Raw genomic sequence first — 18,395 nt, forward strand, 5'->3', positions numbered from 1 at the left:
ACTTTCCACTCAGCTGAGCAATCCGCTTAGCCAGCGACCAGCGTCGACCGGAAACGCTCTTTTCGTCGCTAGAAGGAGAGCAATTACGAAAATAAATACTTAAAATGTCAGCTCTGACGCACTTAACTACTGTCAGTTTCTGTTCTCACGGTTTAATGGTAAGATGTAAAAAGGAACATCTCCATTTCTTACCTACCTGCAGTAATAGGGAAAGCTCACGGCGTCATGGCGTCAGCCCTGTTTAGTTATGAGCGGCTTACTTTCGCTAGTGACAGCTTGGCGCTAAGCCCCAATATCATCGGAGACATATGCCGCATCTGTGCGATTTACACAGCCGATTGGTGCCAGGTTTTGAGCCTTGTATTGGTGTGCCGCTCCGCCACTTGTATCGGCGATGGAACGTCAGACGCCATTGTCGGCTCTCAATAGCCGAGTCTGGCGGCATCGATTGGCTGATTCCGCGCTCTGAGGTCACCCTGAGCCGAATGGCATCGACTGAAATGAAAACCGTGAAATAGATGGAAACTTACCATAATGGCTTGGTAGTAACCTAGATGTAGCACCCTAGATGTACTCGTATCCTGTGCTGACCCTGTGTATCTATTGTAGAATATTTGTTTAAATTGCTGAGTGTTGTTCCTTCTACTGCCCAGGCCCAGTGGCGTTGGATCTCGCCCCGTTGGCGTTACCCGGCCTGTCCGTCACTGTGTTCCCCTCTCCCGTCCCCAGGTCCCCGACTGGGAGAAGGAGGCGGTGCCGGAGCACGTGCAGAAGGCGGCCAGAGAGATGAACCGGGCCGCCTACCAGGAGCGGCTGCGCCAGATCCGGATGTCCGAGCACGACGCCGCCATGTACGATCAGATGAGCGGCAACGTTCGCAAACAGGTGAGTTGGCCGAGCCAGCGGCGGCGCCGGGAGGTGGTCGGGAACGGGAGAGGTAGTCGGAAACAGGACGTTCTCGCGGCTGATATGAATACTGGATAGTGAGGACAGGCTGAGGTAGCAAGAGCGGTGTGACGATGAAGCCACTTAGAGAGGGTGATAGGGAAAGAGGGGAGGGAAGATATAGAGAAGGGAAATAAACAAATGAGGAAGCTCAAAAGCAGGGATTGGGACACTTGTGATTCCACCATGTCTGTCGCCTGAAGGGAAATCTTGTCTGACGCTCTGGCTGTGCCCACCACAGGTTCAGTCCCTGCGAGTGCTGCTCTCCAGTCTCCAGGCCAAGGGCAAGGAGCGCCAGTGGCTCAAACACCAGACTTCAGGAGAGCTGGACGACGCTAAACTGATCGAAGGTAGGTTTGATGAGGCGCCTGTAAAACGACAGTTTTAAGTTTAAAATAAAACATTCTTTATCGATAAACGTGCACAGTTTCAACATTCTTTTTGTCTTTTTTGTTGTTGTTCTTGTTCCGTTCTGGTAATAGTTATTTTGTCTCGGCTGACTGGCGAGGTGTGAATGTAAGGGATACAGAGACTACTGAACGTGCCCCGTCCTAGTCCGACCCGATATGTCGCGCTCTGACCTGATCCGATCTACCACTCTGTTACCCGACCCAACTGCCACGCCTTGACCTGACCTGACCTGCCGCGCCCTCGTCAGGTATTACCGGCGAGCGCACCATCTACAAGCGGCGCGGCGAGCAGGAGCCCGAGCTCGGCACGCCGCAGGAGAAGCCCAAGCGACTGAAGCTGGTGACAGACGTCTCGGGCAGCATGTACAGGTCAGTGACTCGACAGCGGTCAGCTCCTGCTCCTGGGTGAAACTGAGACGAGTGGATTGTGTCATCCTAACCACTACAGCATGTAGATGGGTGAAAACTAGCAATATGTGAGCGATACAAGCCCGACTGTAACCACCCATAGACGAAGCTGAATTTTGGTGGACGGTAGCAACGCTAATCGGTGCTGTTATTCAGTTTCATGTTTAGAAAAAAAAAAAAACACCCGATTTTTGTGGTGCTAGGGGTGAGAAATTCCTTCTCGGAAGACTGAACATCCTTGCTGCATCTCTGCATTAGAACAGAGTTTGAACAGCTTCCGTGCCAATTTGGTGTCCTTATATCTGACAGCGCAACAGCGGGGCCGGAGGTGCTGTTTGGTGCGCACTTCTTACATCGAGGAACGGAACTCGGTTATTGCGATCGTCTTGACTGACAACAGCTTTTTGGAATCTATTCATCCTGGTATTATGTTATTGTTATTTCAATGCACGGGTCCTCATATTGGCGCTTATACGGAACGGTACCTAATGATTGCGTGTGGCGGCTGTTCTTTTCAATCAGAGTTGACTTGATTAATTCTACGTATTGCACCTGCCTGCCTCTTCTCAGGAAAAAAAAATGATAACTGTAGTTTGTTATCAGGAGATGTTCATCTTTACTTGTTTCTCGGTAAACCTTTCGTACGGGAATATCTCCCACTTCGGTGGGCATCAATGGATAGGACTATAAGAGCGAAGCGAGTACGCTGCACATACGCTGCAGCTGGGGCAGTCGATGGGCGCCGCACTGCCCACTGAGCCTTTGTCGCCACATCCCTCATCGCCGCCTCATCCGCCCGTCATATCCCGCCCTGCCGCGCCGTCCGTCCACACGATCACCTCTCATTAGAGTTCCATTTCCAGCGCGCCGGCGGCGGCCGCCCGGCTGGCAGCAACCTCTCTGGCAGCCGGTGATAACAAGCACCCTCCCCGCACGTGGCGCACCCCTGACCACCCACACGCACCCGAGCGTCGACGGAAGGGTGCTGAATCACGTCCGACCGTGTGCGTGAGCGGCCGCCGGCAGCGACAGCGTGTTCCTGCACTCTGTAACTGATGAAGATTGGCTTGGGCGGCGCTCTGATCAATGACAGCACCCGACCTGGCTCGCCCCCGCCTGCTCGCCCGCCGGGGGGGAGGAGGGCAGAGCCGAGTGGTGTTGTATGACGTCTCGCCGCGCGTGCTCCGCCTGTGATCGGGCCCGGCCGCCCGCCGGGCCGGCCGGGAGATTGTGCGGCACCGCGGCGGGGGGCGCCGCTCCCCTGGGGAGGCGGGCGACCCACTGCAGTCGGGACGCCGCGTCCGCCCTGGGGTCGAGCCGGGAGAGTGGCTCGGCCACGCGCTACGGCACGATATTGGGCGGGGCGCCCCACCAGCCGAGAGGGAATATACGACGCTCGCATCGGAGTAATCTCTGATGATTTGTGTCTGGCTCTTGGAGAGTTATCCCAGCTTTTACTGAAATGATTAAGTAGTGTCTGAATTAAGGGCGCCGTAGACAGATAAATGAGATGTACTGCACAACTGTCTTAAGTAGCTGCCGCTCTTAGCGGATGTTTTCCCTGCCATGATGCTCAGTTTTGTTCACTCACGAACACGTGAGTAATTAAACAGCTGCCCTGTGTGGACAGACTTCATTACGGGGCCGAGTCTGTGTGGGCGGGTTTAACGGCAGCTCAGTCTGGGCGTCGGCAGGTGTGTCCGTTCTGTCGGTTTAACGGCAGCTCTACGTCTGCGCCGGCAGGTTTAACGGCTACGACGGCCGCCTGGACCGGATGCTGGAGGCCGCCCTGCTGGTCATGGAGGCGTTCGAGGGATACGAGCAAAAGTTCAGGTGAGCTCGCCCGGCGAACTGTGTCGCCCACGGTCTAGGTCACCTCCTGCTGCCTATCCTTCCTCACATTCGAAATGTAAGGACGACGGATCTGGGAATGTATGTTGTTCTTGCAGACTTTTTGCATAAATAGTGTTTGCATAAGTATCCCGCAGTTATTTGGAGGACCTGACGGACATACCTTTGTCTTCCACATAGTTATTACATTGTCCACGATGCTATGAAAATGCCCACTTCGAACTCGCATCCCCTCGGTTCGTGATATCGACACGGACCCATTTCTTATCAATCTTTTGTCTCCGGCTCGGCGCTTTGTGTTCAGCCTTCCTCTGAACAATTCTATCCGGGTTTCTTGTCTCTCTAATGCCCGTAAATCTGACCAGATGTCAGGTCTGCTTGTGCCTGTGTTTGGCCATCTCTTGGGATTATCTCTGCCAAATGAAATCAGAACGTCTGTTGAGATGTGACTGGTGCGTCAACTACCGCCGCCTCGAACGTGAAATCGGTAACCGCCGTCATTGTGGACGAGCAGGATTTCGTCCCGCTCTGCGTCCAACCTTCCCATGTACGCTTCGAATGTCCGGATTTAGTGCTAAAATTGGAACACGATCGGTTGCATGTCAAATTCAGGAAGGGAATGCTAACAAGCTGAGAAGCTGTCGTAGCTCTGATCCCCGTCGGACAGCCGGAATCTTAATAGGACGTGTCCCTGTGATGTTCAGCGACACTTGGCAGTGGAATATCACATGCATAATTTCATGACAACGAGTTCCAGGTAGTCAGAATACCTACCAGTCATTTCGGAAAGTTATTTTGTTCTTCTTTTGAAGTAAAAAGAGTGTCAGGTCGAGCAAAACGTTCAAGTTTGACACTTATTTTGTTTGCCTCAGACGGGTTATGCTTTGAGTTATGCGTGTTTTTTTTTTTTATCGCACATCTCAGATTCTCGCACTCAATTTGTCGTGTTTAGCTACAATTACTGTGATTATGGAAGCGATTGTTGCATGGGAAATAACAACGTTGTTAATTATACGTGTTCAAGCGTGTATTATTTTTTCACTTGTTGCCGAGTTTGATTTCAGTTAGAGGCTCACCGATCTGTGTGCTACGTTTCAGATACGACATCGTGGGCCACTCGGGTGAGGACTACCGCGTGGAGTTTGTCCGCAGCGACCGGCCGCCCACAGACAACAAACAGCGCCTGCAGGTGCTCAAGGTAAGGTTTCAAACATGGATCACATAAATAGCATGCTTAAAGAGTCTCTGGGACACAGCGTCGGTGTGATAAACCACCTCCAGTGACGACTAAAATGGAGAGCTCCCGCGGCTGCGAGCTCGAACCAACCATCCATGTGTTAGCACTCTGTTAGGAGCGGCAGTCCATAAACCGGCTGATGCCGCGGTGGGTAGTCGGGGAGCGGGCCCGGCGTGGTGAGGCGCAGATAAGGCGCGGGGTTCGCCGCGCGCGCGGCCGGGGGAGGTACGCTGCAGGCGGCAATACGTCTCAGTTCGACCCGGCGCGGTCAGCTGGTCGGGGGAGCAGCCCAGAGCGGCGACCGGCGACCGCCTCACAGCGACGGTACAAAGTAACGTGATGGAAACAGCCGTCTGCAACTGCCTCTGTATACAGTATAGGGAGTTGTTTGGAAAGCTGTCTCGGCAAAGAATGCTATTGCTGCTACATCACTTCTGGGAATTTTCTAGCAAATGAGCCGCCAGTCGATAATGTGCCTACGATTTTATTTATGCTACACGCTGACGTTAGGTGTGTTGCTCAACACTCCTGCTGCCTATTACTAAGAATATCTGAGCGGAATTTGAACTGGGAGCTTGTGCTGGAAGCTCGAACATAATAATACTGGTTAATGCCTTTTTTAGGAGGGGATGAAAATACCTGAAAATTATATCCTTTTTATTGTCCTACGAAACGCGAATTAAGGCTTATATGCATAGCTACGATAGAATTGGCACATATGGTAGGTGCTCCACATTTAGCCCCCCCCCCCCCCCCTCCGTCAATAAACAGCAAACACCGAAGCTGCCACTTATCTTAAATCGCTGTTGCGCCCAATGGAAGTACACTGTAACGTGTTAGCCATCGTAGTCATCATTTAAAAATTAAAAAGCATTGCTGTGTACCACATTATCAAGAGTTCAAGACATTCGAACTTCTTAGAATATTACATTTTCTTTCACAGCGAGACAATTTCATCTGCGTCCATTTGTAGGTATCTAATCGCACGCGGCACGCGCAAGTGCGGTGTCATGTCAGATATGACTGAGCCATGCTCTGTAGCGGAAAGGTTAGCATCGGTGCATGTCAGCAGAGCCCATGTGCCGCACGGCATGGCTGCTATCCGGCACAGCATAGCTTCCAGGCGTTCCGTCCGTCGCTGTAGGTGCTCGCCGCCGCGCTGGTCCAATGTTTGGATTTTTCACTGCTGTGTACCCTAGCGTCATGATTGGTGCTTGCTATGCATTTGATGAGGTGCATGCCCCCCTCCCCCAGCTGTATTTTGTCTGTCCCAATTTATCTGCGGTATTAGGGGCTCCAGCTCTTTCGATAATAAATGAACATTTACGGACCAGCAGCCTCAAATGGACCGGATAGATATAAGATGACAACTTAGGTAAATACTTGAAATATAATAAACTAATGCGTTTTCAAAGCATTCATCCGATTTCCTCGATCTAGATGACCTTTAGCCACACTGATATCGACGGAAATAGCTCTGCTCCGCTCGTGTAGTTATTCTGTGCGTTTTGTAAATATATATTTCTTTTAAAGTTACCGGGATAGAATAGTAAATAAAAGCATCGCTAAATAAATAAATACAATAATTTTCTCGGGCGTCGCCTGGCTTTGCAGGATATAATGCGCTTGATTAAACTCTAGTCGATGATCATTGATCAGGTATAGGTACTGAAGCGATCCTAGCTCACTTTCAATCAATATAGTTGGCTGGTGTGTATTTCATTATATATTTGGACGATAACCCAGTGACTCAGAGCATGTTTTTACCGACTGGCCTGGTAATGCCCTCCCCTGCCTCATTTCATTATATGCGGAAGGTGTTGGAAAAGACTGAAGTTTGATTAACACGTCCCCCGCAGTCCGCACCTTTGAAGTTTCTGATCCGTGGAAGCAATCATACCCAGCAAACACATTGCTGAACCTCGCGAAATAGAATGCAGAGTTAATGATGAAGGACCATTGATTGTTGTTGACTGTTTGGATCCGTGACCGATGAGATTTGTTATCCTTAATGAGATTTGCTCTCCCCAACCCTATTCGCTTCATGGAAGGTGTGGGATGTCGGGAACATTCCTTACAGTAATGGTAGCGGTGTTCTGGGTACCGTTAAGTGGGGCTATTTGAGACAGTGGGGCTATTTGAGACAGTATTTAGAATTGCTATAAAATAAAAACCATTTGAAATTTATGCTCAATTTTTGGCCAGGCCATTTACTGTTCGATTCCACACCTCCCTGAAGAAAAACATCACAAAAGAATCAAACGATCTTCATTTTATAGCGATTTTAAATACTGTCTCAAATAGCCCCACTTTACGGTACAAGTGTTTTTTTTTAAATAACATAGTGGCGATTGCTCTTTGTGCCTATGCACAAAAGCTTCGAACCAAAAGCCTGGTAATCGCCGGTTTATTCATTGCGTGATGTACGGATTATTTTCTCCTTAGTGGATACACGTTATCGTGTTCTCTCCGTTTGTCGGCAGCCGCCGCTAACAAGCTCAATAAAACCAGTATAACGCCTTTTGGGGCGACTAACGGAGCGAGCGAGAGGGTGGGCCTTGCACGTGCGAAATTGCGAGGGGGTACCTCCAACTGACTTGTGCATGGCATCCTACTAACCGGTCTCTAGCGATGTGCCAAATTTGGGCACAATCGGCCCAGCCGTTCTCGAGATCTGGAAGCGGCACCCTGCACGTGCGCACGTGCAAAATGGGTCCCAACTGACTTGTGCACGGCACCCTACTAACCGGTCCCTAACTGTGTACCAAATTTGAGGGAATTTGGTCGAGCCGTTCTCGAGATCTGGAAACGACCCCTGCACGTGCGCACGTGCAGCAGCGCCCCAACTCTAGCACATGGATATGCAGTGCCTAGTGGGTGCCTACCTACATGCCAACTTTCAGCGCAATCGGCCAAGTAGTTACCGAGATATTGCAACAATTACAAAACGGACACCTCTTCGTTTTGCACGTGGCACGTGCATAAGGGGTCACCCACATGCATCAGGAATAGTCCAATACTTGGTAGAAGGAATGAAGCTACCCTACAAAAATTACCGCGTGTAAATCGGTTAAGTGGTTGCTGAGATATAAGCCTCGCAAAAGCGTGACCACGGCCGGCCGGCCGGCCGGCCGGCCGCTCATACTCAGAAATTTCCGTTAATCTAAGGAAAGACTACGCTCGCTTCGCTCGCTCCGTAATTAAAATGTCAGTGAATCGGGGCACGAGCTACTGTGCAAGAAATGCTATATCACAGAATCGAAAAGGTGCTGAGAAAGAGACGCAGCTGAAGCATTCGCAAACTTAATGTGTCATTTAATTATGTACGGCTCCGTCCTATACTCTGTCTCTCATGTGAAGTGAACAACGCCTTTATTTCATCGCAAAACTAATATCTTTCAGTAATCCCACCCTTTTTCCTGTTTCGAGTTCATGTCATGACTCATCTACCGTCCAGCCGGAGCTCATCACATTGAAATTGGATTGTTATCGATTGGCTCCGAGCGGCGTCGATATTGGTTCCGCCGTGGTTTTCCGCGGCCGATGGATGGCACACAGTACCGGAGACAGAGTGCCGTAGTTGGGCGGCCGCCTGCTCAGTATGCGCCATGACTCGCCGCGATCAGCACGCCAACTCGGCCCAACAAATATGTTGTGAAGCGCGCGACGAATAGATTGTCGCCGAACGCACGGAGCTGCATACAAGACACGCGAAACTTGTGTCGCAGTTAATGACGTCATTTATCACGCTGCTTTGCACTCCTCCGCCTGTTGATGAACACAGTGGTGATGTTGTCCCATAGACCGACGGGCTTGTCCGCCCTGCATCTTGTCATTTTAGCGCTCTTGTACCCTGGGTCGCTGGTTGACTGACCGTTCTCGCCCTATCCTCTCCCCTTGATAGAGGTCGCCCGCTAGCTAACCTCTCCCGCCCCGTCCTCTCCCCTCGACAGACGCATCTGACCTTGTTCCGACCCTTGTCGCCCATTCTGAGTACCTACCCTCCTGGCCGTATAGTTGCAACAGATTCAGTTCAACGACCGGCCAAATGGCCTTTGGACGTGGCTAGCATTGTTAAGATGTAATAAAGCTAGGAATGAAGTGGGCAATGTAAGGGGTTATGTGAATATATGATGTCATGAGAACATAAGGGATTAGTACGTAGAAGTATGCTGCCTTGTATCGTCTGTTATTATACTATTAGTATTTTTATAGTTGATAAATGGACAGTAGGTGGAAAATTGGGCGTTGCCAGCTCAGCAGTCATTATAAATTTTTATCCCCTGATGGCTTAAAAATGCAATATTGTGTAAGTGCTGTATATTGCATATCATATCCTGCTGCCCCCCCCCCCCCCCCCAAGTTCTTACATGTTCCCATGATGCCATCTTGTTTTGCATTGGCATAAAATCTGCCGATGATCGTCGTTCGTCAAGCGCGCATTATTCCCAGCTCCGTTTATTTAGGGCACTGTGGCCAAACGCCGCACTACCATGGGCCTCCCACTCGCCCGTTCGTTTACAGTCACACAGCACCCATCTCAGCCCCCTTCCATCTCTGCCCCGCCTGGGACGGCCTCCAGAGCCGGCCTAAATAATAAAACGCCTCCCGTTCTGTCGCTCTCGGCGGCGGGCTGTGACAGATCATCGCATTTGCATGAGGTGTCGGCCGATGGCTAGATGTCGAGCTGAAACGGCGCCCGGGCGGCCGGCGGACCAGCCAGGCTCCCCTCTGTCCCAGCCCCCAGCCCCCGCTGTTCAGCCCTAGTCGGGCGACACTTACCCAAGCAATGACCGTCGACCATCCCAGTAGTAGGTACACTCCCCCTCCTTCCCTGTCGTCTAGCCACCCCTGTCTGCCCAACCCCGTGGTTCCCAGACGTCAAAGACCGAGGACTGCTGTCTGTGAGGCAGACAACGCTTTGACATAGTCACTCCAATGTGGGACCCCTCGTCCAGACAGTCGGCTGCCCGCCGAGGCGCCAGCTACTGCTCTGTTTCTGGCACAAATAGACCATGCAGTCACCGGGAAGTGATGCATAGCGATGCCCTGTTTCCCCGACTGTCGTTTCCTGCTATCTGTCATGATAACGACTCGGGCGTTTTTCAGGACTGTGCATTATCACCATAAAGATCTAACGCCCTGTGACAGCAGCGCGCGGGAAAGCATGTTCTGCTGTTTCGTGCTGATGACTATTGCCGGAACGGAATAGAGTGCTTAGGAATGTAACATGAATGCATAAGGGCTCGTTCTGCAAACTTGTTCAATATTGGAGGGTGTCGCCTTCATCTGTGTCTATTCTGCCCGTCATGCACCACTTAGCTATTCTTATTGAAGTTCTGGCAAAAAGCAACTGCATTTCTTTTAATTTCTTACGTTGATTTGTACATTAATGGAAAGTATTTGTCTTGTGAACTCTATTTAGGTATTATTCGGGTTATGCGTGCCATGATATAGCACTCATGGCACCAGTGAAGCGTCAATAGTTGTATTGTAACCATGTTTATTTTGTCTTCTAGTGCTTGTTTGGGAAGAAGACTTTAATTTCAGCTTCCGAAGGTTAGGTTGAGGTGGCATTATGACTTCCTACCTACGAAGTCTTCAACCTGTATCCCGTCTGCAGTGATTGCTGCATTATCCTAAAGAATTCAGCGGCTCTAAGTTGACCCTATTGACGTCATCTGTGGCGCCCCGAGGCGCCGGTAGCGGTGGTCGTACTGCGCTCCACGGCCCATAGCAGTAATCCGGGCGACTCCCGCTGACCCGACCCGGCAGCTGTGTTATATCTCCCCTGGGAACGGACCGGGAGTGGAGCTCCTCATGACTGATCTTTTATACATGAACCTTTCTTATCATTTATCTGATGTATTTCATATATTTCGAAAGAAAAATTGTTTAGGGGAACTCCGAACTGCTATTTAAGAAAGCATGTTATGTATTGCATTCCGAACAAAATATTTGCGTGATGCTAGCGTAACAGCATTAACGTTACATGAAGTTGGTACGCTTATCGACTTTGTCTTTTTATTCACTGTGTGATTGCTACAAAATCCAATGAATCACGTAAATTCCCTGATTGATAACTATCTCAGATCTCATTTATTGTCGTCCCCGTGCAGTCGTCATGTCGCCACTCTGTGTCGATGACGCCCCCCCCCCCCCCCTCCCCCGTCACGTGGATCCCTCCTTCGCTGCTTGGCTGATGTGTGTCTCGCCTGCCCGCGTTGCCCGCAGACGATGCACGCGCACTCGCAGTTCTGCCTGTCTGGCGACCGCACCGTGGAGGCCACGAGGCACGCCATCAGCTCGATAGCCGCCGAGGAGAGTGACGAAGCGTTCGTCATCGTCCTCTCAGGTAACGTGACGTCATCGTGCGGTCAGATATTGTGACGTCATCGTGCTTTCAGGTAATGTGACGTCATCGTGCTGTTAGGTACCGTGACGTCATCGTGCTGTCGGGTAATGTGACACCGGAGCGGAACGAAACGGGACGTACCCAACGCAGGGTGAAACGTAACACGTTACTCTTGGTTAGTAAGGTAACGTAACGAAAAGTGATGGTTCAGGAAATATAACACAACACTCGGTTAGTAACGCGGCGGGACGCAAGTTGACTATTTAAGAAACGTAACACAACACTCGGTTTGTGCTGAGTGGATCAAATGAACACTGAACAGGATGCAGATCTAACCCGTCGAGTGGCTGGCAATTGATCGCGAGAGGCCCTGTTTGCATGAGTTCAGCCCAGCGTAAGGTCGACGGTTTGTTGGATGCACGTACCTAAGTGTTCAGTTTTGTGATGCTTTCGTAACATACCCAGAACTGTTTGCGGGAATAGGTAGGAAACAGTTTTTTACTGTTGTTGGTTCATAAAATCTCAATCTGCGTTGGTTTAACGTCGTGGCTTAAAGGTAGTGTGCCACCTTTGAAAGATTTCCCATTTTATTTTTCCTAGGATAAGAAGCTTCTGTTTTTACCTAATATCGCAAAAAAAATCAAAAATGGGCCTGGAATAGTGCCTTTTTCGCCTAAAAGTTTATCGGTTTTTAGATATGTATAACAACTGTAGTGGGCTCACCTGCAAACAGGCGTCGGGCAACAATCGCGAATGCGGCGCACTTGTGACAATAAGCAAAGGTCATTATAGTGTTACGACCATACGACGTACGGGAATGAGTTATCAGCTGTCTAATCGTAGACAACACAATGTCGAGCCTTAAACTGTAAGCCCGTATTGGTATTGTTTCTTTTATTTGGCTGTCGAACATTAATTTATGGTTTGAAATATGATTTTATGTAAAATAATTGATATAAAACAGCCGTCTCTTAAGTTATGACCCCATTTCACCACACGCAAGTGGCAGAAATGACAATGATCAGCTGACGCATTTTTCTTGGCCGAAGTCAGAGCGCGCGGCCCGACGCACCACGCGTATTTGGAAATTCCGACCCCGACGAGCATCAGAAGCCGCCTAACAGGCGTGTTCGAAACCGCAGGAGATGATGATGAACGGGTTTATCGAAACTTGATTGGATGAGCATATCGGTAATAGCGATTTCAGTGTGTGCATTTATTGTTCATAGTGGTGTGAAATGTGGTTGGGGTACGACCGACAACCCGTCGGGGCGAATTTCGCACTGGGGTACTCAAAATTTGAAGAATTTAAGACGTTTCCATGAGTTTTGAAGGTATGGAAAAGTTCTAAAAATCCGGTTCTCCTTATCTGGGCCATTAACTCCATACGGTCCAAGAAAGCTGGCACACTACCTTTAATGCATTGTAATGCAACGTCATTTCTATAGTCGGATCATAGGCAGTCTGTTCTCGGTCCACGTTCTTTGTTGTCGTTAGGTACTCTTCATTTTTTTTTGCACCTTACTTCATTTTATCTGCACTACAACCCATGCCCATTTGTATCATACGTGTTCTGAGTGGTGGGCACTGTCACGGACGCAGAAAAACACCGTAAAAGGACATTGCCAATCAGGAAATGGAGCCGGAAGGTGCTTCTTTGGTGTGCTCTTGCACCTGCTTTGTGCGACTCCGCGGCGCAACTTGTGGGCTCCGTGCAAATTGCAGGTAATTTTCTCAGACCCGCCGGGCGCCGAGCCTCGGGCTGGCTTCTGCTTTCAGAGTGGCACTGTGGCCAGTAATAGAGCCCTTTCGTTGTGGTGTCATTTTCTAATGCGGTTCGGTGTGTGTGTTGTGCGGTTGGTGTCCCTAGTTTGCAAACGGCGGGTGTTTGTCAATCTGGGATAGCGCTGCGTAACTCGGCGAGCTCACTACCACCGATTGTCCGACAGTGTGCGTGCAAGGTATCAAAATGAGATGAATATTTCTAAAGCCCATTTAATTTTGAGAGGTAGGGTCGAATGCTCAGCGGGCCCGTGTGACTCGAATGTCGGATTTTTTATGTTCGCGCTTTCTTTATTATCTAGTGTCTAATGTCATTCCACCTTACCCGTTTCCAATTTTGCTTCGTCATGAAAAGAGTGAGAAGATTCAATTAGTTTCTATTTTGAGACAATTTTTGATCATTTTATCCATTGTTAGACCATTGTTTTAGACCACTTTTAGACAGGGCTTTAGACCATTTTTAGACAATTTCTGAGGCCTTAGCCGGAATATAAAAACCAGCGGTCATCTCGGAATAGGAAAATTGTACTCTTATCTATGCTATTGCTTGTTTAGTCATCGAGCCAATTTTACGATCATTTTATTCTGGTAACCTTATTTTGGTTCTTCGCCGTGCTAACGATGTCGTTTACGTTTTTCGGCTGAGTTTCGGCGATAGCGCATCTGGTTCTCGCTAACTTTGCCGTCAAGTGCCCGATAGGAGTTTAGGAGTGGGCAAACTAGCTCAACTAGTCCGACGAGCCCTGCTGAGGGGCGAACGTCTTCTGTGGACTGACCTGCCCGGCGGCGACCCTCGATACCAACCGACGGTCGGATTTGAAGACGAGAAGCTGATTTTGACACACATCTGTGAAGAATATTCATATCGGAAACGCGGGTCTGCAGTCAAGTATTAGAATCATCATATATTTGCATCCTGTCGTGGCCAGGTGGGTCGGCTAAATGTCACACCGTGGTCGACCTTTGGGCCGATTTCCGCCGACGGGCGCTGTGATGGCAGCTGCTCCGGGGTACGATCCGCACGTGATAGGACGCAGCCTCCCCCGTGGCCGGCGGCGGCTGCCACCGGTGTCTGATCTGCGGATGAGCACGTGCTGTGACACAGGGCTGTCTCCCGGCCGGCCGGCCACTGTTCGGTCGCAGGGTTACAGAGCCGCGGCGACCCGTCCGGCGGCCGCCGCCGAGCGCCTTTGTCCTCTACCCCACGGGGAGCCGCCCTGCCGCCGCCACTCTGCTCCGGACGACAGAGACGGTTATTTGAGAGAGGAGAGAGGGCTTCCCGCGCCGCGCCCGCCGCCTCTTGACACAACGGCCTGAGAAGCGTCAAGCATCCGGGAGGAAAATGTCTCATATTCAGTGTTTTCAGACAAGCAGCCACTCTAAACACAGGCTCATCAGGCCAAGCAGGCGTTGAACAACAATGAGGTATTGTGGAAGGTAATCCATTTCCGTCATATCTGTTTCCTCCCAGACAATACGGCGACAGATGTTTGGATAATATTAACACTCCTTTTGTGCAGAAAAAGACTCTACACACATCAACACCCATCGATTGAAGCCGAACATCCAGCACCTGTCCTCTTGCACTTATTCATGAATGACCATCCAGCGTCCATCCATTCACCACATCCAGCGTCCATCCATTGACCACCTCGGCACCCATGTACCACCCACCGCAGCATCCCTCACCTACCCCGGCCTTCCCTCCAGACCGTAACGACCCCGCGGTCCGTTTGAGCCACGAGAACGGACTGCCAACTGCCGTCAGTCTCATCACGGCGACGGTCCGACGGCAGACGACTCCTGTCGGCGTCGTAAAACTGCACTGCAATGGCACAGACAGACGCGAAACGCGCCGTGCTAAACGTGCATGCGTTTTACAGCTGTTCATAATCTGCAGGCCATACTGGCTTGGGCGCATTGTCATGCTACGGCCGCCTTAGTTTCATGATTTCTATCGAGATTCTTGACATGTTTGCTGGGAGACATTGCACACAGTTCGACCCAGCCCATGTCACTTGCCCCCGTTTTATTGTTTTCAACGGAATGATTTCTGTCTTTTCACAGATGCCAACCTGGAGCGGTACGGAATCCGTCCCGAGGAATTCCGACGCGTGCTCACCAGTAATCCGGACGTCAACACCTCAGCCATCTTCCTCGGATCGCTGGGCGACCAGGCCGACAGGTGAGCAAAGGGGGAAGTTAGTCCTGTGTGAGAGTGAGAGAGTGAGAGAGTGAGCTCACCCTTCGCACCTTTCCGGACGACCAGGCGGACAGGTGAGCAAACGGGCATGATTATTAGAAAGCTCGTACATATGTGAGAGTGAGCTCACCCTTCTCGCCTTTCTGGGAGACTAGGCGAACGGATGAGCATCCGAGCAGAAAGTCTTGGGTGAGAGTAAGCTCAGTCGGCTCCGGTTTCTGGGCGATCAGATGTATAATAGAGTTCGGGGAGGAACGCCCTGTTGAACTGTTTTTATTTGTATGTGTTCGATTGGGCCAATTCATGGCCCTGTCGCCAATTCATCTGGCTGGAAACGAATCATTGTGATCGGTCAAGATTGTTGCAATGTTTTGTGCCCGTGAGATCTGCAAAAGCTGCCTCTCGAATGTCGCAGCTCTGCATTAGGCAGTGATGCCTTCCACTGTCGGTCATTTTGTTCCCCTACAACACCCAGCAATACGGCTATATATTCATCGCCTCCCATCATTCCCTCTACCACATCCGTTTCTGCCCCTTCCCACTCCCTATCACTATGACCCCTCACCCCCTCTGCCTCCCTCCTTTACCATCCTCTCCCCCCTCCCCCCCCCCCCCCCCGCCGCCGTCGGTGCCTGCCGGTGCCATCCCCGTCGGACAGATAAGGCACTGTCGGCTGCTATGCGGCCATGCGGGCCATTCAGACTGACACGCGGCGCCAGCACCCGACGAACAAGGACCCACGGACGGACGGACCGACGGATGGACCGACGGACAGAATGGCGGCGGGCGAGAAACGAGCGGACCGACGAATAGGCGTGTGGGCTAGGGTATAAGCGGATAAGAACGGATGGACGGGATGAACCGTCAGGGTTTTGGGAAGTAAACGGACGAAGGGATAGACGAGAGGAGAATGTAAAATATGTGAGCACACCAGCTCTTTGGTGTGATTTTAACGAGGTATCGTGTACTTTTGTGCTGGTCTTTGTATAGGTAGATTGTTTTCCAATGTTTTCTCCGTATGACACATCCTGAATACCTTTGCTGTGCGTATCACCATTCCGTGTCTGTCTCCAGGCTGAGCGAGCAGCTACCGTCCGGCCGGTCGTTCGTCTGTCTGGACCTCAAGAAGATCCCGCAGATCCTGCAGCAGATATTCCGCTCGGGGATGCTCAGCTAGGTGGGCTGTTCGGCCGTGTCGGAGACGCTCGCCCGGTCGCCACACCGGCTGGTGATAATGGGTGATGCGACGGTACGACAGCGCGGGATGCACGACCCATAGGACACAGGCGGCGGCCGAGTGGCGGACAGTTATCGTAACGGTGGCAGCCGCCCCTGGTCGTCTGTTCTGAGCAGCGTCCCGTGCAGACAGTGTGAGGCTGGGTGATACGAGGGTGGAGCGGTAGAGGTCGGCACTCAGGGACGGGGGATGCTCAAGAGGACTAATCGCTTGTAAGGTGGACCGGACCCAACTATTGTGTGGCCAGTGTTACGGTTGTCTTCATTTTTTTACCATCTTATTGAAGTGAACTGCGATTGCCGAGTTCTTACGTACACTATAAACGCCGACTGGTCATCGCACCTTGTTGGACGTTTTACCGAGCAGCGTCGTGTCGCGCCGATTGCCAAATACGCGGCAACCGATGTGTGGTGTCAATTTTAGTTGGATGCGCTGTTTTCCATGTGTGGAGGAGCAGTGTGGTGTCCGAGGAGTATGGAGAATGTATTCATTATTCTCTGTTGACTGTTGTGTGTTTGAAAATTTATATCGAGCGGGTACGTATCAATGCAATATACCTACAACTCAACAACTGACGTCTGGGCTTAATTTTAGGACAGAAAATGAGTTATGCTTCGTTGTATAAATCGTTCTTTATTCAAGCTTGCGGAAACTACTGACGTGATCACGACTCTTTCTGTCTAAAACCAAACAAAAATGGTAAATTTTGTTGATGGTAAATGTCGAGCACGGAGCTGACGTTCTCCGCTTCTCAAAACACAGTATGCTGTTTTGTGGCATGCACCCTAATTCAATATACCCTGGCATGCACCATCTTTCCGTTGAATGTTGTCTCGTAAAATTCACCGAGACATTGTCTTTCATTTCTGTTCAAGATGCGTCAGGTAATTTACTTGGTAACTCAATGCTGGCTATGCAACACTGCCAATTATGTTATCACAATCGGTGTGGGTATTAATTAACCCCTGGATAAAGCATAGTTGTTGTTTTGGTGTAGATATCGCTTGAAAACTCTTAGAGCATAGCCAACGAAAATGATGCTGTAGTTGTAACTGTAGGCAGTCAGCATTGCACATTGTATTTAAAAGCGAGATTATGTGACTCGACACCATCACCAGTCATCATTCAACATTCATCGAACACTGCGTCAAGGTTTTTCATAGTTACGCGAATTCCTACTTGCTGTACGCGTTACCGCTACGCTTCGTACTGCACGTGTATGTTGTCTGTGAACATTTGACCCGCCCACGCCGCTCCTCCCCTCGGTGACTGGATTTTGTACTGTGCTGTGCGGTTCGGCCGGCCTGCCGTATCTGGCCCACCCGCCGCCGGCCGGCCGCTCCCACCCGACATTTCATCTATGTCGCTCATATAAATGGTGGCGTTTTATCCGGCTCAGCAGCGGCTTAGCTGGCCAGTCGTCCCCGAGGAAAACAACACCATTGCCCAGTGCCACTATCTGCTCTAATGGGAACAAATGTTGGGCCGGTCTGAACTGTAACACATCCTTTCAGCGAGACCTGGATTAGTCGAGTGTCGTGCACGGCGTCCTTTCCAATCTCTGGATTGAACTCGGTCTTGCGAGCGCACGTAAAAATGTTCAGCAGTAAAGTCACATTAAATCTGTCTTTCGCTAGGCTGTTGTTATGATACCCAGTTTCAAATCCTGCAATGTTTTGCATAAAGTGGTTTTGTTTTGACTGGCCCGATGAAAACAGCATATGCATCTTCGCACAATAACATATGCATAAAGTAAACATTACTTCCAGCATGCTCGATTCCAATTTCCTTCCTATCAGACGCCGTCCAGCCGATTATCCCGTCTGTATAGCACCCCTGGTGATCCCCAGGGGCCGGTCTGTACCATTTCGGACTCCACCTCCGTCCAGAGTCGGCCCGAAACAGAGCCGGTAGTCGCTCCGGCGGCGACGGACCGGCCAGATAGCAGCGGATGACACGGTCGTGTC

At 50.6% G+C, this 18,395-nt stretch overlaps 1 protein-coding gene across 2 annotated transcripts in view; it reads left to right on the top strand.

Annotated features, from left to right (window-relative positions):
- The window catches only part of LOC122378303 (von Willebrand factor A domain-containing protein 8-like), a 71,826-nt gene extending 54,823 nt beyond the window's left edge, over nt 1–17,003 (top strand). For both annotated transcript variants that reach the window (XM_043359216.1, XM_043359215.1), the window contains exons 30-37: nt 730–885; nt 1,187–1,295; nt 1,604–1,724; nt 3,507–3,596; nt 4,713–4,812; nt 11,086–11,206; nt 15,056–15,173; nt 16,266–17,003. In XM_043359216.1, the coding sequence (XP_043215151.1) occupies nt 730–885; nt 1,187–1,295; nt 1,604–1,724; nt 3,507–3,596; nt 4,713–4,812; nt 11,086–11,206; nt 15,056–15,173; nt 16,266–16,368 (918 nt within the window). In that variant the 3' untranslated portion in view covers nt 16,369–17,003. The remainder of the gene's footprint in view (nt 1–729; nt 886–1,186; nt 1,296–1,603; nt 1,725–3,506; nt 3,597–4,712; nt 4,813–11,085; nt 11,207–15,055; nt 15,174–16,265) is intronic.
- Nucleotides 17,004–18,395: the final 1,392 nt, after the last annotated feature.

This window comes from Amphibalanus amphitrite, unplaced genomic scaffold, assembly GCF_019059575.1.
Source record: "Amphibalanus amphitrite isolate SeventyFive unplaced genomic scaffold, NRLGWU_Aamphi_draft 000057F_arrow, whole genome shotgun sequence".
Classification (NCBI taxonomy): Eukaryota; Metazoa; Arthropoda; class Thecostraca; order Balanomorpha; family Balanidae; genus Amphibalanus; species Amphibalanus amphitrite.